Source organism: Amphiura filiformis, chromosome 2 (genome assembly GCF_039555335.1).
Source record: "Amphiura filiformis chromosome 2, Afil_fr2py, whole genome shotgun sequence".
NCBI lineage: Eukaryota > Metazoa > Echinodermata > Ophiuroidea > Amphilepidida > Amphiuridae > Amphiura > Amphiura filiformis.
Genome location: NC_092629.1, coordinates 1,563,185 through 1,586,203, shown reverse-complemented (window position 1 = coordinate 1,586,203; position 23,019 = coordinate 1,563,185). Strand labels below are relative to the sequence as shown.

Sequence of the window (23,019 nt, the reverse complement as noted above, 5' to 3'; positions counted from 1 at the left end):
CACTTTAACGGGCAAAACCAACCTACCTTGGTCTGCCACCGGACTATATGGTTTTGTTTAATTTGCCATTTATTCAATTATGAAATATGGAAATTACACAAAAAGTAATAATATATAATATAAAATAAAGATCCCAGAACACACAAAATATTTTACACAAAACGTTTAAATGTCAGGTTATATAAAAGGTATAAAACGTTTTTCGGTTGACTGGTTAATATAAACGTGTTTTCTTTCTAAGAATTGAGCAAAATACAAGACGTCCCATAAAAAGGTTACATGTCGAAAATGAACTGCATTTTCTGATGGTACAATAAACCAACGTCAATTTTTCAGATAACATTTACTCATCTTTCTTGTAATTGTGTGCCAAGTTTCAACTCCTCATCTTAAAAGCAACTAAACTTATAAGTGCAACATGCCGGGGATATCAAGTGTGACTAACCATCAAAATATAACGTTGGTGTTCACTCACCTGTTAAAGCCACTAAGTATTCCTGTATGTCCTTTTGAATGGGGGCACAGTGGACCATTCACGAAGGAGACTACTACTGGCTTGTACAGGTTGCGGCAAACAATGAACATCAACTTAGTCAAACCAAAATCTCGCAAATATCAACTAAACAAAATTAGTATAATGTCGCGACGACTTTACGCCGATTTCGTGGTAGCAAGTCAGATATAACACGTTTATGTTCATGAAAGTTCATAACACGTTTATATTGTTTTAAAAATATTTTGTGTATTTGCTGGGGATACTGTGTACAAACAAAAGCTACTAGTTTAAGTGGTTTCTACTTTACAATTACTGTTAATCTATGATGCCTTACCAAATACCAAATTATCAATACAAACTTATATTTATAAGGAGTTCAATTTCCTTCTGATGGTGATAGGATATACATAATCATATAAGCAAAATTTGAATATGCCCCCTAAGCAGAATACTTAACGAAAACCTTGGACTATGACGTATATAAACTGAGCTCAAAAAGAAACTTATAAATTTTCACAAAGTCATATCTTAAAATCCTGTCCATCAAAATAAACAAACATTACACACATGTTTTCTTAAATGCTCTACTCTAAACACATGTCAGTAACCAATCAGTTCTCCAGCTGACATAACAGCAAAATGCACGGTCATGTAACAGCTTCCTGGACCCAGCACCCAGCAAAAGAAATCTCTGAGAATGAGTACACGATCCTTGCACATGTGATAATTCCCAAAGAGTAAGTGGAATAGTGTGGAGCTAAACTTGTTTCTTGAAGAAAGTGTGTGAAAAGAAAAAAAGCAACAACGTTTCATATGTGCTAGGATCTTGCATACTCGCAGATTTTTGTGCTGGATGCTAAATATTGGGTTGTAAAAGTGGTCCAGGAAACTGTTCCCTGTCAGTGTCTTTTGCTGTTGTGTCAGTTGGACAATTGCTTGGTTATTTACTGACATGTGTTTTGAATAGAGTATTGAAGTAATTCTGGGTGCAATTTTGAATATTTTGATTGACAGGATTTTAAGATATGACCTTGTGATTCACAAGTTGTGAAAAATTAGAAGATTCTTTTTGAGCTCAGTTTACTATAATCAGGTGATTTCTTTTGGACGCATCAACACAATAATAACATTGTTTAAACACGTTTTAGGGTTTTTGTAGGTATGTGGTATAATGCTTCTGCCACACAAAAACCCACACACATCAACTTCACAGTTATAAGGCCCAAAAAAATGATACACAATGTGTAGTTGGGTGAGAAAAACTTGTATGTCAAATTCTAATTTTTGCCAACAAAGCGTTTTTGAGTTATGCCATTCTTATCATTAAGAAACCCCATTGAATTTGTACATAAAGTGGATTTGGCACTAAGCCTCGTTCACTAAAACTGGTAAATATTTGAAAATGGATACTATGTTTAAATATTATTTTTGTGCTTTATATCCCCTTTATCGAACTATCTTCACAAAACTACCTTCACAAAAAGCAAATAGATAATATATACGAGTGGATAATACATATTTTACAGGGTTCGCAGTTTTTTCCCGCAGGTGGAAAAACGCGGTTTTGCCAATTTCTGCCGGCGAAAACTAAAAGAGTGATTTATAATTTCATCTCAAATCAAAATATCAAGTTACAAAAATATTTGCCTGAGTGTAACAAGGCCAGATTTTGTAAGTAAACATATGAAGAAATTAAAGGGATGGATTTTCATTGCTCAAGTGAATTTAACTGAAATGTGGCATATATTAAATCAAAACTTTTTAATTTTAAGAATTTGATGAGACAAAAAATATGTTGAATCACTCATTCAAAGTTTTGTGTTAACTCTTTGAGCTTTCTGTGTTACTTTTTAATATTTGAGTCACTATAAGTGAGTTTTTGCCGGTTTTTGTCATTTTTGCCGGTTTAAACCGGGAAAAAACTTTTGACAGCTTTTGCCACCCTTGCCGGGAAAAACCGAACCCTGATATTTTACATCTTTGTTTTCCGATTATTATATATTTTCTACAGCTACAAAAAACTTAAACACGTTGTTAAAATTATAATAAACTAAAAAATCATTTTGTATATTGTTTTTTACAATGAAACCCCGTTGAAACCCCGTTGAATTATTGTTACATTACAAATGTACAGTGATAATAGTTTTACATATCGGATATATGAGGTTTGATGTCACAGTAACTTTACCCAAATTTTGGTGAAATTATGATTAAAAACCAAAATATCATATCTTAACTATGTACATCAGAGATTATTACATATAAGAGCCTTTTAAGTTGCCATACAATGAAGGGCCTGAAGTACCGATGTATGGTTGTACCACTGTTGAATTTGAAAAACAATGTTCAACGTTAGTCGTGGGGAGTGACGGATAATAGTCATCACATTCATGTTTCCTGGTTATTTATGACGGTATTTATGCGATTTTTCTTCAGCAAATGTAGCGTTTACAAGTCTCAAATACCTGTAAATATTTTTATTCTAATTAAGCTTTATAATATCAAACATTCTTATAGGACAAACTGCGGTACAACCATAAAAGAATCAATTTTGTTCCGAAGCAAGCTTAGTTTAGATGTCATTCCAGACATATGTGACCATCCATCTCAAACCGCTCGTAAAGTCGGCAAATTGTATTTCGAGTTACATTCCAAAATGTGCACAAAGCTTGTATTCATAATGCACCTAATAATTGTCCTACAAGTGTCTCATTTCAGTCCAGTCAAATACAAATCTTTAATCCTGTTGTTGCAGAGGATAATAAGCTTATACTAATAGTAAATAGCTTTAGTCTTTGTTTGTTTTGGCTTAATCCTGTTCAAGTGGTGAGTTAACCAACAATTAACAATGAGAGGACATTCCTGAACCTCGTTGACTTGGGGATGATTTGAAGTGACCGCCAATTATGACCATTTGATATTTAATACCAGCAATGTAGAAAAAGAGATATATTGTAGTACCAAAAATAATGTACCTTTTTACTGAAGTAGCAAAGTTTAACAAGCCATAACACCGAATCTGGATATTGTTTGAAGTTAAATGATATATATTTTCTAAATACGCAAGAAAACAAAATTGACCAGGGGCCGACTTTACGAGCGTTTCGATGTGGATGGTCACATATGTGTACAGTTGAAGTGGCTCGGTCGCCCTGTTTGGATTGCACTGCAGTTCCTATAGGGCTCGACGGTAGCCTTTTGTTCACTATAAACATAAAAAAGTCTTATTTTTTGCCCGAAATTTGCCCGGAAAATTGCTAACAAATTTACACTATTAAATACCTGTAAATAATTTATTCTAATGCTTTATAATATCAAACATTCTTATAGGACAAACTGCGGTACAACCATAAAAGAATCAATTTTGTTCCGAAGCAAGCTTAGTTTAGATGTCATTCCAGACATATGTGTACAGTTGAAGTGGCTCGGTCGCCCTGTTTGGATTGCACTGCAGTTCCTATAGGGCTCGACGGTAGCCTTTTGTTCACTATAAACATGAAAAAGTCTTACTTTTTGCCCGAAATTTGCCCGGAAAATTGCTAACAAATTTACACTATTTTGGCCCGTAAATAAAATAAAATAGATCTGGTGTAAAGCGGGCCGGGGATGCACACTGCAACGGTGGTCCAATTTCTGTACGGTAGATCGAATTAGTCCTGGTAAGCCGCCCTTCCGACCTGAATTTACCTTTAAGGGTAGACGAGGTATTGTTGGTCGAAGCAACCTAAAAATCGATTTTCATTTTCTAGATCAATATATTATTGAAAATTAACACCTTGATGTTTTGCAAAAGTTCATTCTACAAATCGTATACTTTGCAAACTTGCTTAATTTATTGTTGTTATGTACGTTTTACAAAAGTGTTGTTGTTTCAGCCCTCTTTACAACGTAACTCAAGAACCGCAGCACCTATAAAAGTATATCTGTGATACTTTAATTCTTCTACATGCTCGCTATGAATTGAGCAATGCAGTTTGTGCCAAAGCCTACTACCATTCGTAAGATGCTGTGAACTACCAAATCACAACAGTTTAAAATAATTAATAACCTTAAACCAATAGTCCGTTGCAGTCTGCACACTCTGTACCCTACCTCATCCCCTCTTTTTTTTTTTTTTTTTTTTTTTTTGGCTGGCTGCTTCACTGCACGGTAGGTAGTTGTTTCCATTTGTGTGTGGGGAAGGGGAATCTTTCAGTTGTTATGTGTATTTTTAGGCTATACATTTTTAAAGCAGTGTTACAATAGGTATATAACTAACAGCAAATAAGCATTTAACTCCCTAAATATAATTATTTCCAAACCGTGTTAAGTCCACAAACCCATGTTTCTGATTTGCCTGTGCAATACCGTAAAACCCCGTCTACAAGCATATATAGTATTTTTTATAAAAGCATAATTAATTCGAAGCAAGCGTTAATATACCAATACAATAGATCGGTCTTAAAATAATACTTGTTTGTATATGCTTAGATCCGTAATTTATTTGCTCAAACTCCATAATGGCGACTGGATTAATCTAGCTCTCATCAGAAGCACACTATATGCTTGTAGACGGGGTTTTACGGTATTGCAATGGGAGGTATTATAATTTCAGTTGAATGCACCCTTACAAGGCAAACAGTGGATGGATGCACAGTAACAATACTTTGTCTGAGGCTTTGTTTCCCAAATGAGACAATAGTCTGCATACTATTATACAGCATTGTTATGGTCAATAATGCCTTATTGATCGATGGTACAACTCATTGTTGCTTGTGCCAAACTTTTCAAAGTGATTGTGATTGTATCACACAAGTAAATGAGACAAATGGGGCTGTGGACTTAACACAGTTTAGAAATAAGCTCTTCATATATATTTACAACTCTTTTCCATCTCGTGTAGATGAATAATGTCTCTCCAAGTACTTCATACAAAATAATATGCGTGTTTTTAACTAATGAAAATCACTCGCATATCGAAATTAGATTACAAAAATATTATAACTCAAGTATTCATTTAATCCGATTCCATGTTTTTTGTCTGTTTAGTAATTTATTATGTTTTTGTATAATTATAATTACAAATTTATGTTTCATTTGAGTATAATAAATTACAAATTTATGATTCATTTCATTCACCCGTCCGGTGAAACTTTGGCCTGATTTTCCTTATTGTTATCTATTTCACATTAATTTTTATTTGCATTTTATTAAATTAATTACAGGTTAACGATGATCTAAGAGTCATCTCATTCTAAATATTACGTTACTGCTTGAGATTCAAAACTATTTCAATATCAAGATGTCATCATGATTCCCGCAGATAGAATGACTATAAACCGTTACAATGACTATAGATGGCCATGTTATGTACTTTTAGGTCAGTGGAAAGCTTCTTTAGCATGGTGGATACATTACACTATGATTACACGCGCTGAATGAAAACTGCCTAGGATTATGGAAACTGATACGGAATATAGTAAACCGACAATAATCAATGTGCGGAAATCACAGTATCATGATATCAAATAAGATTAGGTGGTCACGATGTCCCTTCTACTCTTCAGCTTCAGACATCCAATAGGCATCGTTGCCTGTTCCAGTATTCGCCATATTCTGTAAATAATAAATAACGTGAAATATAATAATAATAATAATAATAATAATAATTATTATTATTATTATTATTATTATTATTATTATTATTATTATTATTATTATTATTATTATTATTATTATTATTATTATTATTATTATTATTATTATTATTATTATTATTATATTTCACGTTATTTATTATTTACAGAATATGGCGAATAGTAATGTTTAACTTAATAATAATGTAACGGGAAAGCTGGGGTACGCTGTCCTATTGACTGGAGTAGTAATGTTTGACTTACCAATAAAGACGGGAAATATAGGGTACGGTGCCCTATTGCCTGAGAGTTGCAATGTTTAACTTACCAATAATGACGTGAAATCTGGTGTAAGCTGTCCTATTGCCTGAGAGTATTAATGTTTAACTTACCAATAATGACGGGAAAGCTGGGGTAAGCTATCCTATTTACTGGGAGTAGTGCTGTTTAACATACCACTAATGACGGGAAATCTGTGGTACGCTGCCATATTGCCTGAGAGTAGTAGTGCTTAATTTTCCAAGCATGACGGGAAAACTCGGGTAAGCTACCCTATTGACTGGGAGTAGTAATCATTAACTTACCACTAATGATGGGAAATCTGGGGTAAGCTGTCCTATTGCCTGAGAGTAGTAATGTCTAACTTTCCCCGATAATGACAGGAAAGCTGGGGTAAGCTGGCCTATTATCTGAGAGTAGTAATGTTTGACTTACCAATAATGACGGGAAAGCTGGGGTAAGCTGTCCTATTGACTGGGAGTAGTAATGTTTAACTTACCAATAATGACGGGAAAGCTGGGTAAGCTGCCCTATTACCCTGTGTAGTAATGTTCAACTTACCAATAATGCCAGGAAATATGTGTAAGCGTCCTATTACCTTAGGGTAGTAATGCTTGCCTGGGAGTAGTAATGTTTAACTTACCAATAATAACAGGTACGCTGACCTGTTGCCTGAGAGTAGTATTGTTCAACTTACCAATAATGACGGGAAAGCTGGGGTAAGCTGTCCTATTGCCTGGGAATAGTAATGTTTAACTTACCAATAATGACAGGAAAGCTGGGGTAAGATGTCCTATTACCTGAGAGTAGTAATGTTTGACTTACCAATAATGACGGGAAAGCTGGGGTAAGCTGTCCTATTGACTGGGAGTAGTAATGTTTAACTTACCAATAATGACGGGAAAGCTGGGTAAGCTGCCCTATTACCCTGTGTAGTAATGTTCAACTTACCAATAATGCCAGGAAATATGTGTAAGCGTCCTATTTCCTTAGGGTAGTAATGCTTGCCTGGGAGTAGTAATGTTTAACTTACCAATAATAACAGGTACGCTGACCTGTTGCCTGAGAGTAGTATTGTTCAACTTACCAATAATGACAGGAAAGCTGGGTAAGCTGTCCTATTACCTAATGGTGCTAACCAAAAATGAGATATTGCCTGAGAATAAAAATGTTTAACTTACCAATAATGACAGGAAAGCTGGGGTAAGCTGTCCAACAGACTTGGAGTATAGTAATGTTTAACTTACCAATAATGACGGGAAAGCTGGGATAAGCTGTCCTAATGCCCGAGAGTAGTAATGTTTAACTTACCAATATTAACCGGAAATCTGGTGTAAGCTGTCCTATTACATGAGGGTAATAATGATTAACTTAACATTAATGACGGGAAATCTGGGGGTACGCTGTCCTATTACCTGAGAGTAGTCATTTTTAACTTACCAATAATGACGAGAAAGCTGGGGTAAGCTGTCCTATTACCTGCGGGTAGTAATGTTTAACTTACCAATAATGACGGGAAAGCTGGGTACGTTGTCCTAATGCCCGAGAGTAGTAATGTTAACTTACCAATAATGACGGGAAAGCTGATGTAAGCTGTCTATTACCTGAGAGTAGTAATATTTAACTTACCAATAATGACGGGAAAGCTGGGTAAGCTGTCCTATTGCCTGCGGGTAATAATGTTTAACTTACCAATAATGACGGTAAAGCTGGGCAAGCTGTCCTATTGCCTGAGAGTAGTAATGTTTAACTTACCAATAATGACGGGAAAGCTGGAGTAAGCTGCCCTCCAGCGTCCACTTCTACGTAAGGGTCCCTTACTACGTAAGACGGTATGGGAGGTTCTGTGTCGAAAGGTATGTTACGTGGTCCTACTCTTCCCATACGCCAATAAATGCAACATAGAGCTACAAAAAATGCAGCTAAAGCAGAACAACCAACCCCATATCCGAGTGCGATCCAACCTTGCGTTGTTATACCTATGTCATAGAACAAATAAAGGGTTCACAAAAAATAACTCCCCCCTAAAATTACAAAATATTACAAAAACATGATTATAGGCGGTACCTACATAAAAACCAAAAATTTTTATGTAAAATTCAAACAATGATTCATTGATATGTACGGGGTATTTCTAGAAGGTTTTATTGAGCCGGTGTTTCAAAAATGGTAAAATCACTTTAGGAGTTACAGAACATTTCTTTGCATAACTTGGTTTTTAAATTTTTTAAATCAACGAAATATATGTCAAGTTATGAAAAGAAATGTTTGTAATTTTAGGGGGGAGTTATTTTTGTGTACCCTTTATAAATACATCGTCATTGTTATACAGGGTGTCTCGAAAATAGTTTTGACGGGGTACATAAGAAAATACATCAGTTAACAGTTTTTTATAATATTCTGCTTGATACAGTATATTAAAGTGTATATTTTTTAAAGTAACATGTGTTAAAGAGTCTAAACTGTTCTATAAAATATTATCGTTTTTGTCCTCTTCTACTATTTTATCGATTTCATAGTTTTGTTCTTAACAAAGCAACTGTAAGCGCGAGCATCCCCTTGGTACCCTTGAGCAATCATCCGCGCACGATATACACAAGAAAACTGTGACCAGGCCACCAAAACACTCCCCGAGGGTTACTGTGGCCGAAGCAAACAACCTTTCTCCTAAGCTTCAAAAGTTACCTTTTCAGTGTTCGTATTGAGGAGCGACGTAGCTTGCGATGTCATCACGACGTCTTCATTCAGCGTAGTGATGACTCTCCCGGTTACATGACCACCAGGTTTTGATGTGGGTGATTTTTTTATTATATGTATGTTCACCGACTGCTGTCAGCGGGGCTGTGGCTCTAGTATGTTCCTTGAACCTAGTGGCGATTGCTCGTGCCATCGCGCCAACATAAGTGTCTGTGCACTCCGAGCAACTGGTTTTGTATATAGCACCACATTTGCTAGAGTCCGGAGCTCTATGCGTGGGCTGGACAAGGAAAGACCTTATTGTATTAACCGGCTTGTGGTATGCGTTTACCTCGTGGTCACGGAAAATGTTTGCTAGCTTTTCCGACAGACCCTTGATATATTGAAGGAGGGCATTGACCGGCTGGTCAGGTGACCGAAGGAGAGTAATCACTAAGCTGAATGAAGGCGCCATAAGCTACGTCGCTACTCAATAAAAAGCTCATCTGTAAGCTTCTGTCAACATGACAGAATCCAAAATCAGTCTACATGCTGTAACCTTTCTCTTCTACCATTACTCCTTTCGTTCATTCTTCTTTTCTTATTTCCTTTCTCTCCGTCAAAAAGAAGAAAAGTGTGAGGACTAAATATTTACCATTTGAAGTGTTATCAGTACCGTTGATTCCTTGACATCGATCTCCAATTACACCAGCATCGCATCTGCAAACAGTAAATGTATTTTTGTTGTCATGTTTAATTGTAACACTTTGGGTCGGGTAAACTGTTCATTCTTTCTTAATAAATATATTCAGCTTTCTCTTGTAGCGAGCAGTCGTTCCGGCATCCCCATTATGTTTATTTGTATTTGTGCAGGATGCGTATCCCCATTACCTACTTTTCGTATAATATACTGGGGAAACGATTAAGCATCAGTTATGATCTCCTTCACTTGTGTACTTGCGTAATATTTGTTTGTGTGTATTGGGTACCGCGACTGCTTACATTAGACCCAGTTTTAACCACAGTTTATCAGTGGGAACTGGTAGCCTAATGGATAAGGCGTCCGTCTAGAGATGCCTATGACGGCACATTCCCCCTTTTTTAATTTGGGTAATGTGCATGTCGGGATTTGTGTTTATTTGTTATTTTAACCAGCATCACATTTGCAAACAGTAAATGTATTTTTGTTGCAAGTTTAATTATAACACTTTGGGTCGTAAAGTGTTCATTCTTTCTTATTAGGGGGTACTCCACCCCTGTGGTAAATTTGTGACTATTTTTGCATTTTTCTCAAACAATAATAACACACTGGTAATAAAAGTTAATTATATTATTGGGGCAAGGAATCCAATTACTACAGTGAAATTTCAGTGACTCAAGACAAGCGGTTCAGTACTTATGATAGGAAACGAGGTACATTATTTCTTATCATAAATAACAAACCGCTTGTCTTGGGTCACTGAAATTCCAGTGTAGTAATTGGATTCCTTGCCCCTATAATATACATAACTTTTGTTACCACTGTGTTATTAGTTTTTGAGAAAAATGTAAAAATAGACACACATTTATCGAGGGGTGTAGTATTTCAGTTTCCTCTTGTAGCGAGCAATCGTTCCCCATTGTGTTTATTTGTTCTTGTGCAGTATGTGTATCCCCATTACCTACTTTACTTATATTATACTGGGGGAACGATTAAGCATCAGTTATGATCTCACTTGTGTGCTTGCGTAATATCCGATCGGTTGAGCATTTTTTTAAAGCCCCAATGCATGTCAGGAGGCTCAAATAGTAACAAAATATTAACCCTGAGTAAGCAGTTGGACAACCGCATCTTGAAAACATTTTTATGGAGAATATCCAAAGCTACAATATGATGCTTACTAAACGTTTGGCTTAAGTTTTTTGTGCCAAATCGCTATAACCGATATATCTAAACAACCCAAAACCACATTTTCATCAAATAACTTTTATTTTGTAGCTAAAATTTAAGAATAAAATCATGGGTAATTTCAATATCCTGACACGTAAGATAACAGAAATGTGATGATGGAGGTAGAACATTTTGTATGACCTTCGTATGATGCTTGGTTACATATTATATAAGACGCTTTTAACGTAGCAGCAAACAAGCCACCTAACTGACATATAACAACCCCCCTAAACAAGACACCTAACTGACATATAACCACCCCCATACACACACACATGACTTGCAAACTTGCAAACTTACATGCAACTAAAAGTGAAACCTGTTTGCACATTACAGACGCCTCCATTAGCGCAGAATGATCTTGGGCATCTATCTAAAGAGAGAAACACACCAATTAAAATAATGATAATAATTTAATACAATCAATGACTAATAAATGTAGCAAAAATATTTTTTTTAAAAACAAGTGGCGCAAAATGCGATGTTTGACACGTAACCAGCTTGGTTGTTCAGAGGTGCAAAGGTCATTGGATAATTTCCAATTTCAGGATCCACACACGGCTAATTTGCACCGATTATTCGTCTCCATTTCACTGGAAGACATGTTACGCTGATTGGAAATCTACCCCTGCCACCTCCGGATACGCCGCCCCCGGGGGATTCACCAATGATAGTGTGTAGATAACAATCTTTCTTTTATATTAGTAGCTTAATGGGACTGGGTGAGAATGAAATATAAAGCTTCACAGGCACAGTCATTATATATAATATCATGGCGCTATTAGTAATATATTTGTTTAAAATCTAGACAATAGCACATATTACAAACATGAAAATATCTGATTGGAGTGCTTTTTATATGGCCCCATATCTTAAATGTTCACCCTGCTTAGTACTAGTAGGGTAATTGTGCCAAATTCTACACTGTCAGCGTCAATTTAACGATTTTTAAGGAAATCAGATAGCTGTAACCTTTTCTGTAGCCAGATATGTCTTAGTTCTTACCTCCAATTGACAAAAGTCGCCAGTCTGTGTATCCTAAATATCCAGACAAACCAGTAGCATCCCTAAAGATTTTATCGACGTCGCCCACTGTTAACGGTGAAGTGCTTGCTACCGTGACTTCGTAGACCACGCAGATCATGTCTCCGATCGGGACAACTCTTTTTACCTGAACACTTTGGAATATTGGATCATGGAATATTTCTGCCAACTGTGACCAAACAGGAGAGGATAAGAACAGGTGACATTTGCACTCTTGGAACTTCTATTACAATCCAAAGTTTTGATTACAATTCGCTGACTTAATTGATATTACAATCGTGAAACGGTCTGCCATGTACATGTATGCCATGTTTAGGCCTTTAAACTATAGGGAGGTTAAGCATAACCATAATAGCACGTACTCCTGACGTTTAACTACAGCATTATTTTGTACTTATTTCGTCCTACTATATACCAGTTTCAGGCCTTTAAACTACAGAGAGGTTAAGGATACTTGGATAGCGTTTTTCACAACTTCACTAAATATGTTTCATACCTTAGTTGTCAACGTGATGCGTAGTTTTGACAAACGTGGCTAAAACAGGAAGAAATAGCTCAAATTTAAATGACACGTGGGCTTCATATTTAGTAGGTTGATAAATGTCAACAAGACGCACGAAACACGGTTTCTGCAGCTGATCATTTATGCAAAATCTTGATCGGACCTTCTTTTGAGTTACGTTTTGTCCGTGGTTAGGTAGAGCCTAGCTCCGACACCATGGCGCCGGGCGCCAAATAGGGTAAGTTACACATTTTCTAAAACTAAGCGTCATAGGTTAGCATAATATTGTTCTGAAAAACGCTCTTCAAAATTACAAAAAAAAAGAAGCACCCTTATGCGTTAACAGTGGTTTCCTATACAATATTTAATGAAACATCAAGTTTTGCAAGAAGCCTTTTCCGAAATTTTGCTGGCTTTGAATGATACAAACAATTTTTACACGTACTGCTGGGTCAACTTCACTGGCAAATTCAAGAAACTCGGGACTATTTGTGTCCAGCAAACTCGGGTCGAACTCCTCTCCATTGCTCGCATAAAATATGCCTTCGATACTTCTTGTGTATTGTCCTTGTCCTTGTGATAAAGCAAAGATATAATGATGGTGGTGGTGGGTGGTGTTGGCTGTGGTGGTGGGGGTAGTCGCTGTGATGGTGGTTGGTGATGTGGTTGTTGTGGTGGTGCTGTGATGGTGGTTGTGGTTTTGGTGGGTGGTGCTGGCGGTGTATGTGGTGCTGGTGGTGGTAGTGGCTGTGATGGTGGTTGTGGTTATGGTGGTTGTGGTGGTGGTTGGGGTGGTGGTGGTGGTGGTTGTGGTGGTGGTGGTGATGGTGGTTGCATTGTTGGCGTTGGAGATGATGATGATGATGATGATGATAATGATGACAACAATTCGTCGGCTGTATTCCATAGTGGCGTATAGTGATTTTTGGTCATTTTTTTGAAAATTGGCACATATGTTTTTAACGATGTTCTCTTTCGTTTTTTCTAAGTCTCATCAGTCATAATTAGCTAATTAATTAGTAATTAATTAATTAAATGTGGCGTATAGTTACAAAGTGACATTTTTTGTATTCCATAGTGGCGTATCGACCATACGCCACTTTTTATACACATTTTATAATTATGAAATATCGGCAAAAATGAAAAACATCGTATGTCATAGTGGCGTACGCGTATCGGACCTATACGCCACTATGGAATACGAACGACGAAAAGTAACGCCATAGGGATTACACGGCGACCGAGGTGGCGTACGGTTAACGTAAGGTTAGGGTATTGCGTTTTGTTCGTTTTCCATAGTGACGTATAGTTTTATTGTCAGTTTGCCAGCAATAGTATGTATTTATTTCTTTTGAAAATATATAACAATAAAATCTATTTAGTTTACTACAGAAATTTCACATCATTTACAAAATATAATGAATGTCTGATTTACACAACTCGATTTTAAATTGGCATTTCTTCAAACCCGATTTTCTCGAAAAGTTGTTTATTCGCGGCGCCCCACTATACGCCACTATGGAATACGGACGACGAATTGTGATGATGATGATGATTATTGGTTGTTTGCTTGTATTGCTATTACCTATGGGTCTGGCAACTCTCAAGGTACTGTCTCCCAAATACCCATCTGGTGTTATACACGCTGCGATTAGGATGTCAACATCCGTCCCGTCAGTGCGTGAAGCGGCAGCCACACTCGTTTCAAACACTATTCCCACGTGTCCATCCGACGTAGGAAATAATCGTGCAACAGATACCTCATCAAACCCATCGACGGCGGGTGGCAGTTTATTGCGAAGCTATAGAAATTTCAATACGAGACAAAAGAGAAAACAATATTATAAAATTATATTGTTATACCGGGTGTCCCAAAACAAGGTTACATGTAGATTTTTGAAAATAATCTAAGTTAATGTTAACATATATAAATTTCCTTTTCATGACATAATCTATGTACCCTCTACTAGTACCCCTGCGAATGTCAAGTTCACAACGTACATAATTTGCCCGCATTCCAGACATTCCTGACCAAGCTCTCTACGTGACATAAATGCAACACGAGGTTCATACATGTATCACCGTGACAGCCACCGTGCATTTGGCGGGGCACTTGAGTAGGCCCAGCCACTGAGCATGGCAGATGTAGTATTTTATTCTGATAAACAAAGAATAAAACTTGTTCAATTTTATTTCAAGAGTTCAGTCAGAAATGCAAAAAAAAACAGCAGTGATTTCAACTCAACAAAATCAAGCAAGGCCTAGGAATAGAAAAGAAAGCATAGGAATAGTCATTTCACTATGTTGATGACAGAAGATACAGCGTGCAGAACTGCTTTCACCAAAAACGTGTTCTTGACCATTTTAATTTACTTGCTACCACCAAGAGTCAAGAAGCTGTAAAACTGATTTATTTTCAGTGCACAATATTTAATTTTTCAACATGTTTCTTTTGTGCAATAAGTTCAACAATGAAAATGAGAGAAACATAAAAAAGTAATAAAATGCTTGTGTTCAACTTTCGTTGTGCAATATTTTGATGGTTACCCATTCTTGACACCCTTGTCATCTTGCGCTAATAATTTAAGCTGCTTTTAAGATACGGAATTGAAACTTAGCAAACAGGAAGGAAGGATGGATAAATAATATCTGAAAAAATTACATTGTTTTGTTGTACCATCACAAAATGCGGTTCATTTTCTACATGTAACCTTTTTATTGGACACCTTGTACTTTACAAAAGAAGCGTTAAAGGAAAACGCATACAACTTAGACCCTCTCTCGGGTCCATGGAGAACGACTGGTAATGTTGATTATATAACCGTAAACTAAATCCGATACATGGACCCTCCCAATCTGTAGGCAAGTTGCCTTCCATTTCCCAGCATTTTGTGTGAATTCAATTTTACCGATACTGGGTCTGACCAATCAATATAGATCCCAGCATGCAAGGCGATATTTGAAGTGATACTATTGGTGTAAATATTAACCGATTCACACAAGCAAATTGATTTTACACTTACGTGTAATTTTCGTGACTTATCCAAGCTCACTTCTTCAGCACTCTGATGGATTGCTGCTACTACATATTTGAAGTGGTTTTAATTGATAGTCTAATGATCATAACCAACGCGCGTGCAAAATAACAATAGAGCTGGGTCATGCATGTTATGTGCCTACCATATTTGAATTGACGCCCGGGCGTGCTATCATAATTGACGCAACAGCCACGTTACATAGCTTGATAACTATTTGCAAGGGACATCTCTATTCAAAATGTAACAGTCTCGGATTAGAAACGCTATTATAAAAAAATAAGCATGTTGGTCTGTAGATTAATTGAGTTTTCGTCGACACACAATGCTCCAGGAGCACTATGGAGAGAAGGAGTAAGCTCTAATCATTTACCCAGAGATGGAACCGAGACTGTGGGACAGTCTACATACAACTATGCTGTCAATACTGTCTCCCGCATGCATGCGCTATCACTGCAAATCAACTGACGTAGATAAGACATTTTAATTTCAAAATTAATATCTAATTTAATCATCGGTAAAACGTGACACGATATTTAGGAATGAATTCATTGAAGATGAGAAAAAAGACATCGACCATTTTCCATACCAACTCTGTCTGTGAATTGGTATTACCGAAAATACTGCGATTTTCAGTTTTCAGTTATTTGTTTTAACGACTATCGGGCGAAATCCAAAGAGAGATGAATGCCTGCTCGTGTATTTTGCTTCCACACTGCCGCTATTTCTCATTTACGGTCGGTCATCTTGAAAAATTGTGGCTATTTACAAATTTGAATTGGATGTTTTGAAACTAATAAGTGATTTTATGACAATGCGATCCTTATAAACATTATCCTTTTATTAATCAGTGGCGGCAATCTTGAAAAAAGGCGTCCATCTTGGATTTTGATTTGGCTGAATAATGGTTTCAAAATTGACAAATCTAATATATTATAATTTTTACTAAGAAGACAAGTTTTGGATTTTTGGTGATGCTGAAATTGGTAACATCATCTAATTACTCTCTTCCCCCATCCTATCTCCTCTCTCCTCCTCTCTTCACTTATCTCCTGTCCTCTCCTCTCATCTTCTCTCCTCTCCTTTCCTGTCCTGTCCTGTCCTCTCCTCTCCTCTGCTCTTCTCTGCTCTGCTCTCCTCTCCTCTCCTCTGCTCTCCTCTCCCTCCTCTCCTCTCTCTCCCTCCTCTCCTCCTCCTCTCCTCTCCTCTCCTCTCCTCTCCTCTCCTCTCCTCTCCTCTCCTCTCCTCTCCTCTCCTCTCCTCTCCTCTCCTCTCCGCTCTTCTCCTCTCTTTGCATCCCCTCCCAAAATTTCATACATCTTATCAGTATACTCAATGATTGACAAAAATAACATTATAATAAACACGTGTGAGTTGATGATCCACATACCTACAGCTTTACAACCTGGTTAGTAATTTATTTCTATGCCAGACTATATTTATGAGTCATTACCGTCTAGGTTCGAGTACCACAACATGTACATTGTACATTTAACACAAGTCAATTTCCGTACAACTTATTGCGAATATAAGACCGTATTTTTTTTTTGGGGGGGTATGGGGGGTGGGCGCTTCTTGGATGAGCACCGACCCTCTCACTTCAAGTTGTCATGTCCGAAATTTAAATAACTTTCGAAACAAAAAACGAGAACAGAAACGAAGGCTAAAAAGATAATAGTGCCTAGGTATTGCGAAACCAATAATTGCAATGGTTAGTACTTTTGTTCTCGCTGTGTAATACTAATGCTATAGTACCTATATCACGTACCGAAAATACCTATGAAACATGTCGATTCAATATTGTTGATTCTAGAATAAATCTCACCATGACCATCAACATACCCATGTCGTTTGTGTGTGTGTGTGTGTGGGGGGGGGTAATGGGATTCCGCACATGTCATATTTCAAACAAATCACATGCCTTTATAGGTTTGGTACTATAACTTCAAAAGTTTATATTAGAACCCAATAAAAGTATATATTCTGAGAGCATATACTCAGAAAATTTCAGAAACCATACAATGGGAGTCATTATAAAGGGTGACCCATATAATATACAGGGTGTAACAAGCAAAATAAGGATGGAAATATTAATTCAGTTAGGGTGTCACCCCTCGACGTACATTGATAATGTAAAGTTTTGACACATGTTTAATATAGTTAACTTAATTGCCCACCCAGCCATATGGAACTTTTAGCGGTCAAGTACTTCATTATGTAAATACAGGGTGGTCAAAAATCTATCAATATTTATATAAAATTTTTCAAAACACCCCTTATCTGGCACTGGAGATGCAAATTTTCATGATTGAGGCATGTAACTAGATGTCAAATAAGCTCAACAATCCAGTTTTGAAAGTTAAAAGAGAATTCCATGAAGCGTTTTCGTAAAAATGGACTTTTTGGATTAAAAGTGAGCATGATCACAACCAAGGTCTGCGTAAGAAATTTTAGTCTTTTATCATGTTTCGTTTGTCCATAGCACCCTTTTGAATGTTGCCTACATTAAATCCCTATTCAAATATATAGAGGGCAACGAACTTTATTAATGTAGCAACAAGTAATTAGTAATTTTTAATTGTCTAATTAACACACACAGAGGCAATGAATGCCAAATATGATATTACTTGGCTGAGATCAAGTACAGATAAGTAAATATCCATCAATAATGTTTATTGAAGATCACGTCGTGGAGGATCACCATTGTACAGCATTGTGATCCTCCGCCACATGATCCTCCGCCACATGAGCCACCCCTGACTAATTAGACTTAACGAGTTACAGTAATTAGTACAAATGAAAATCATAAATTTTTGTTTCAGAAATTGAAAGACCAATGTCTAAGAAAATAAATAGTACTGAACAAGCTCATAATGAATATCAAATTAACAAGCTACATGCATGTAAACACGTCTTGATAAATAAGAATGCAACAAAGGCACCCTTATTAGGTGCCCAGTATAAACAAAACGTGACCATAACGTGGGATATTAAAAATCTGCAAAAAATACGGAATTTGCGGATGGAATTTGCAGAAGCAAACTTAGATTCTACAGAGCCTTCATTGTATAGTGAGATTATCAGCAACTGGGCAATTTTGAAGATTGTGTGCGATTTTTCATTTATTCCAAGTACATGGGAAGTAAATCAATAGCAGTAATTTGATACTAACTTGAGTTTCAACAATATCCGCCAAGTATTTAAATTCTTGACTATCAGGGTCATACATTTCTCTCACAAATTGTAGTGGTAGGCCATCTAACCCATCTGCGTAGATTCGTCCAATAATAGTTTTCGTTTCACCTACATGCAGCAAATACAAGAAAGTGATACGTATTTATTAACCTATTTTATACACGAGCAAAAATCCATGATTTTGGCTATTTTTAAAACAAAATCGTTACTAAAGTGTTGGAAAATACAAGCAACTAAAAATTCATCAACCAAACCCAATATAGCACGTGGAGTGCGCGCTCGTGCATATAATGTGACGTGTCATGTCAAATGGAGACACTTTTGGGCAGTTTATCAATTTTGAGGTGTTTACATATCTTAAATAAAGAGATATTTTGCTCCACAACGCCGTTTTCCCCAATGAAATCGGACATTCCGAAGCGAAGATATTAAGTTCGTAAGTTATGGTATTATAAAATTGGAAATTGAGATATCGGTGTTTCAAAATATTATTGACAATTTTGAGAGTAGGAATTACCTTGGAAAAATATCTCCAAAAATACAAGATGTCAGTTATATTCCAGTCTGAAATTATCAGACAATATTTTTAACATTAATAACACAACAAATTCGCAACAAACCTAAATTGTGAAAAAATCACCCCAGGTCAGATTTTTGGTTATTTTTCCATTCGCGATCCTGCCCAAAAGTTTCTCTTTTTGACATGACAAGTCACATAATGTATACGCATAATCAATCAATAGTTTGCATTTTTCTAACATCTGCTTAGTTCTCGTTATCTGAGAATATGTGAATGATTTATGGCATCAACTACAGTAAGCCAGTTATGTTCCCTTGCATATCCTAAACAAAGACATATATGTCATAATCGCTGCATCTTTTAGCTCGAATTTAAGACCTCGTTTGTTAAAATTGTTCAAGAAATAAAGATATGAGGATCCAAAAACCCAAGGAAGATGCCAATGTAAAAGTTGTGGTTTCCTCCATGGCGTGCCCCATTAATTTGCACACAATGCGTTCACGAAAAGAGAACCAGCGCCATGCTTCCATTGAGTAACACGTTAAAATTAGCGACGTGCTTTCATTGATTTGATTTTTTGATTTCGTTCTATATTAGGTTTTAGACCACCGCTTCTTTAATTTTCAACCAATTTCAACAGGTGAGGTCTTAAATCAGAGCTAAAGAGTACAGGTATTGGCTGCTTGTTTTAATTTTGACACATTTTTTATATATAGGATATACAGGGGTGAACACAACTGGTACCTTAATATTTTGGCTTACTGTATTTAAATTAAATAAGAAAGCACACTTAAACCCACACATTCTGAATCGGTGTTTCCCAGGGCAATGGTGAGAGTGTAACATAAGGCGGCACAAGATTCACCTTAAGCATAGGGATAGTCTATACAATTAGGTCCATTATTCCCTATCCCTACATATGTACGTAGGACTACAGCTGCTCAGTTAAACTCTCACTTCCTGTTCTTAAGTGATGGCTTTAAAAACAGAATTGCTCGATAACCATAATTTTGTCCTTCGTGTTTATTTAGAGCTTGTCCTAAAATCCAGTATCTTTTCTCATCATGACAAGCTGGTTTAATATACGATCAATCGCATAATTAGATATGAATTCATAAGATGTTCATCAACAATCACATTAATACTTTAGTACTACCAAATTGATATTTTGTTATCAGCGGAAAGCCCTTTTTGATATTTGACTCTGTAAAATATTTTAAAAAGATTTTTATATTAAAAAGATTTTTTGTTTCATTAACATCATTAAAGGCACCTGTCATATGGCTTAAAGACACGTATGAAACCCCATAGATGGATAGTGGGGTCAAAGTATTCCAGCTTAAGTGAAAGTATATTATAAATTCTAATATTCACTTACGAATACATCGATTGCCTTCAAGGCTATATTCTGGATCCGTGCAAATGCATTTGTACGTTCCAACTTTGTTGAAACATTCTATGTTATTGCCGATGCACATTGGTGGATTTAACTCACACTCATTTATATCTATATTAAAAGGAAACGTATAAAAAGGGAAATAAATTATCAATCATAATTTGAATCACTCCCTTATTAAATTGACATAATTTGCACCTTGCAGTCAGTGGCGTCCGGGTTTCAAAAGTGCGAGAGGTACTGGTCCCGATTCCCCAGACTGTGTATTATAATGACTGTACAAGGTGACTAAACAAGGCGTCACTTTCTTCTCCGTGTTTTGTTTTTAAATTTTGCCAATTTTGATAATCACAATTTACGGTTATGACTCTTTTTAGCTAAATTTATACTTCATCGCTGAACGTCGAGCGATTGGTTTCTAGCCAATGGTTTTTTGAACTTTTACTTGCGTTGGGATAAGCTCTCTACCTTATTGGTCAAATACAAATCGCTCGCAAGTTTCACAATAATCTGGTATTGGACATTATGAGGAAATCAAGACGAGTTATATGGTTATCGTACTTAAATTGATTTACAACGAAATGACTATGATTATTCAAATGAAATATATTCCATAATTCCTACCTTCTTCACATAATGTGCCTGTATATCCATCTGCACATTGACATTCATCTGGCCCAACACAGAAGCCGCCATTTTGACAATCTAAAGCGCATATAACTGAAATATTGAAAGAGAAAGTGGCATGAATAGAATCTGCTGGTAAGACTACGATGATACTGCATACACTTTTGTGCGAAGTATACTCCTTACTACAGCTCAATAATTTTATTAAACCCAAAATTCGTCCACTGTCATTAAGTTCCCTCCAGTCAAACAATAAATTCAAATACGCACAGTTTTTATTGGGGACTTGCCATTTGGTCTAATATCATTTCGTCTAATACACATTTTGTCTACATCCGTTTGGTCTAAACTCTTGAGGTCTGCATCCGTTGTGTTTAATATCGTTTGGACCATAACCATTTGATCCAACCGATAACCAATAAGTCTAAAACCATTTAGTTCAATAACCATTTTGGTTTAATACCTATCAGGTATAATCTAATAACTATACAAGTATAATGTAGAACAATTTAAAACTGATTCACACAAGCAATAGTAAAATTTCACTTCCGAGTGGAATTTTCGAGCCTCATCCGAGGTCACTTCTTCAGCACTGAGTTGGCGTAGTACTGGGAGACGTACCGCTACTCGGGACACGTGATCTGGGCAATGAACCCAAACCACTTGACCCGAGTAGCCTCTTGTAGGCGGCTGGTAGGGGGTGGCGTCCCTGGTCTTTATTGAGGTCCGGTTCGGAGGATGCGATGTATACCCGCTTCCTTAACCCCTCGCTGAAACCACCTGGAATCGTTGTCCAACACCTTGACCTCACCAGGGTCAAAGGAGTGTCTAGCAGCTTTCATATGTCCTCCGACCGGCCAGGGCTCTCTTTTGTGTTCGGAAACCCTTTTTCCGAGAGCTCTTTCAGTCTCACCTATATATTGTGATGGAAAGTCTTTACATTGGATTTGATAGATGGACCCCGTACGGTCCAGTGTCTTTACTTTGTCCTTGGGCAACACCACCATGCTCCTGATGGTGTTCGAGGGTTTAACTTGAACAGTTACACCAGCACTCCTGATTTTCCTGTTTATCGCTTCCGTCACGCCTTGTACGTAGGGTAACGGGACGTGACCTATGGAGGGGGTATCACTCCTGCGAGGTTTGGGATCCCGTTTCCTACTACTCAGCGCAGTCCAGGTCCATTTGGTGTATCCGCATATGGACAGTGACTTCTTGACATGATCTAATTCTTTTTCAAGAAGATGACAAAGTTTTTGCGCGGTGAGTCAGAGTTCTAATCACTCCTAGCTTGTGTTACAATTACAATGGCTGGTGACTGGAGAAATTCAAGTACTGGTCGGTGTTAGTACTTTTACGGCAGACACTGAAGACCAGCTTACCGTCAGGAGCACGAGTGATGAGGGTGTCAAGCATCGCGAGTGCATTGCTGCTTTTAAGTTTAACCGTGAATTTGATGGATGGGTGTACAGCGTTCAGATGTTGCGTGAACCTATCTACTTCAGCTTTGTCCATAATCAACATAATGTCATCGACATAGCGCCCCCAGTATTTGGGGGGATTAGCACACGATTGAAGAGCCTTCTCAGACAGGTGCTCAGAAGTTCAGTAACTTGTTGCGGACTAAGATCAGTTCTGGACTCTAAGGTGGTGTCCGCTGTTAACAAGTCCTTAACAATCACTAAACTTTCATCCACCTGAACG

At 37.0% G+C, this 23,019-nt stretch overlaps 1 protein-coding gene across 1 annotated transcript in view; it reads right to left on the bottom strand.

Moving 5' to 3' along the window:
• Window positions 1-452: 452 nt before the first annotated feature.
• Window positions 453-23,019, bottom strand: part of LOC140145481 (uncharacterized) — a 129,573-nt gene continuing 107,006 nt past the window's right edge. The window contains exons 36-45 of the mRNA XM_072167197.1: window positions 21,313-21,408; window positions 20,671-20,799; window positions 18,750-18,880; window positions 14,128-14,344; window positions 12,988-13,115; window positions 12,002-12,209; window positions 11,297-11,369; window positions 9,722-9,786; window positions 8,146-8,369; window positions 453-6,091 (exon numbers count right to left, since the gene is read on the bottom strand). Of these exons, the coding sequence (XP_072023298.1) occupies window positions 6,032-6,091; window positions 8,146-8,369; window positions 9,722-9,786; window positions 11,297-11,369; window positions 12,002-12,209; window positions 12,988-13,115; window positions 14,128-14,344; window positions 18,750-18,880; window positions 20,671-20,799; window positions 21,313-21,408 (1,331 nt within the window). The 3' untranslated portion in view covers window positions 453-6,031. The remainder of the gene's footprint in view (window positions 6,092-8,145; window positions 8,370-9,721; window positions 9,787-11,296; window positions 11,370-12,001; window positions 12,210-12,987; window positions 13,116-14,127; window positions 14,345-18,749; window positions 18,881-20,670; window positions 20,800-21,312; window positions 21,409-23,019) is intronic.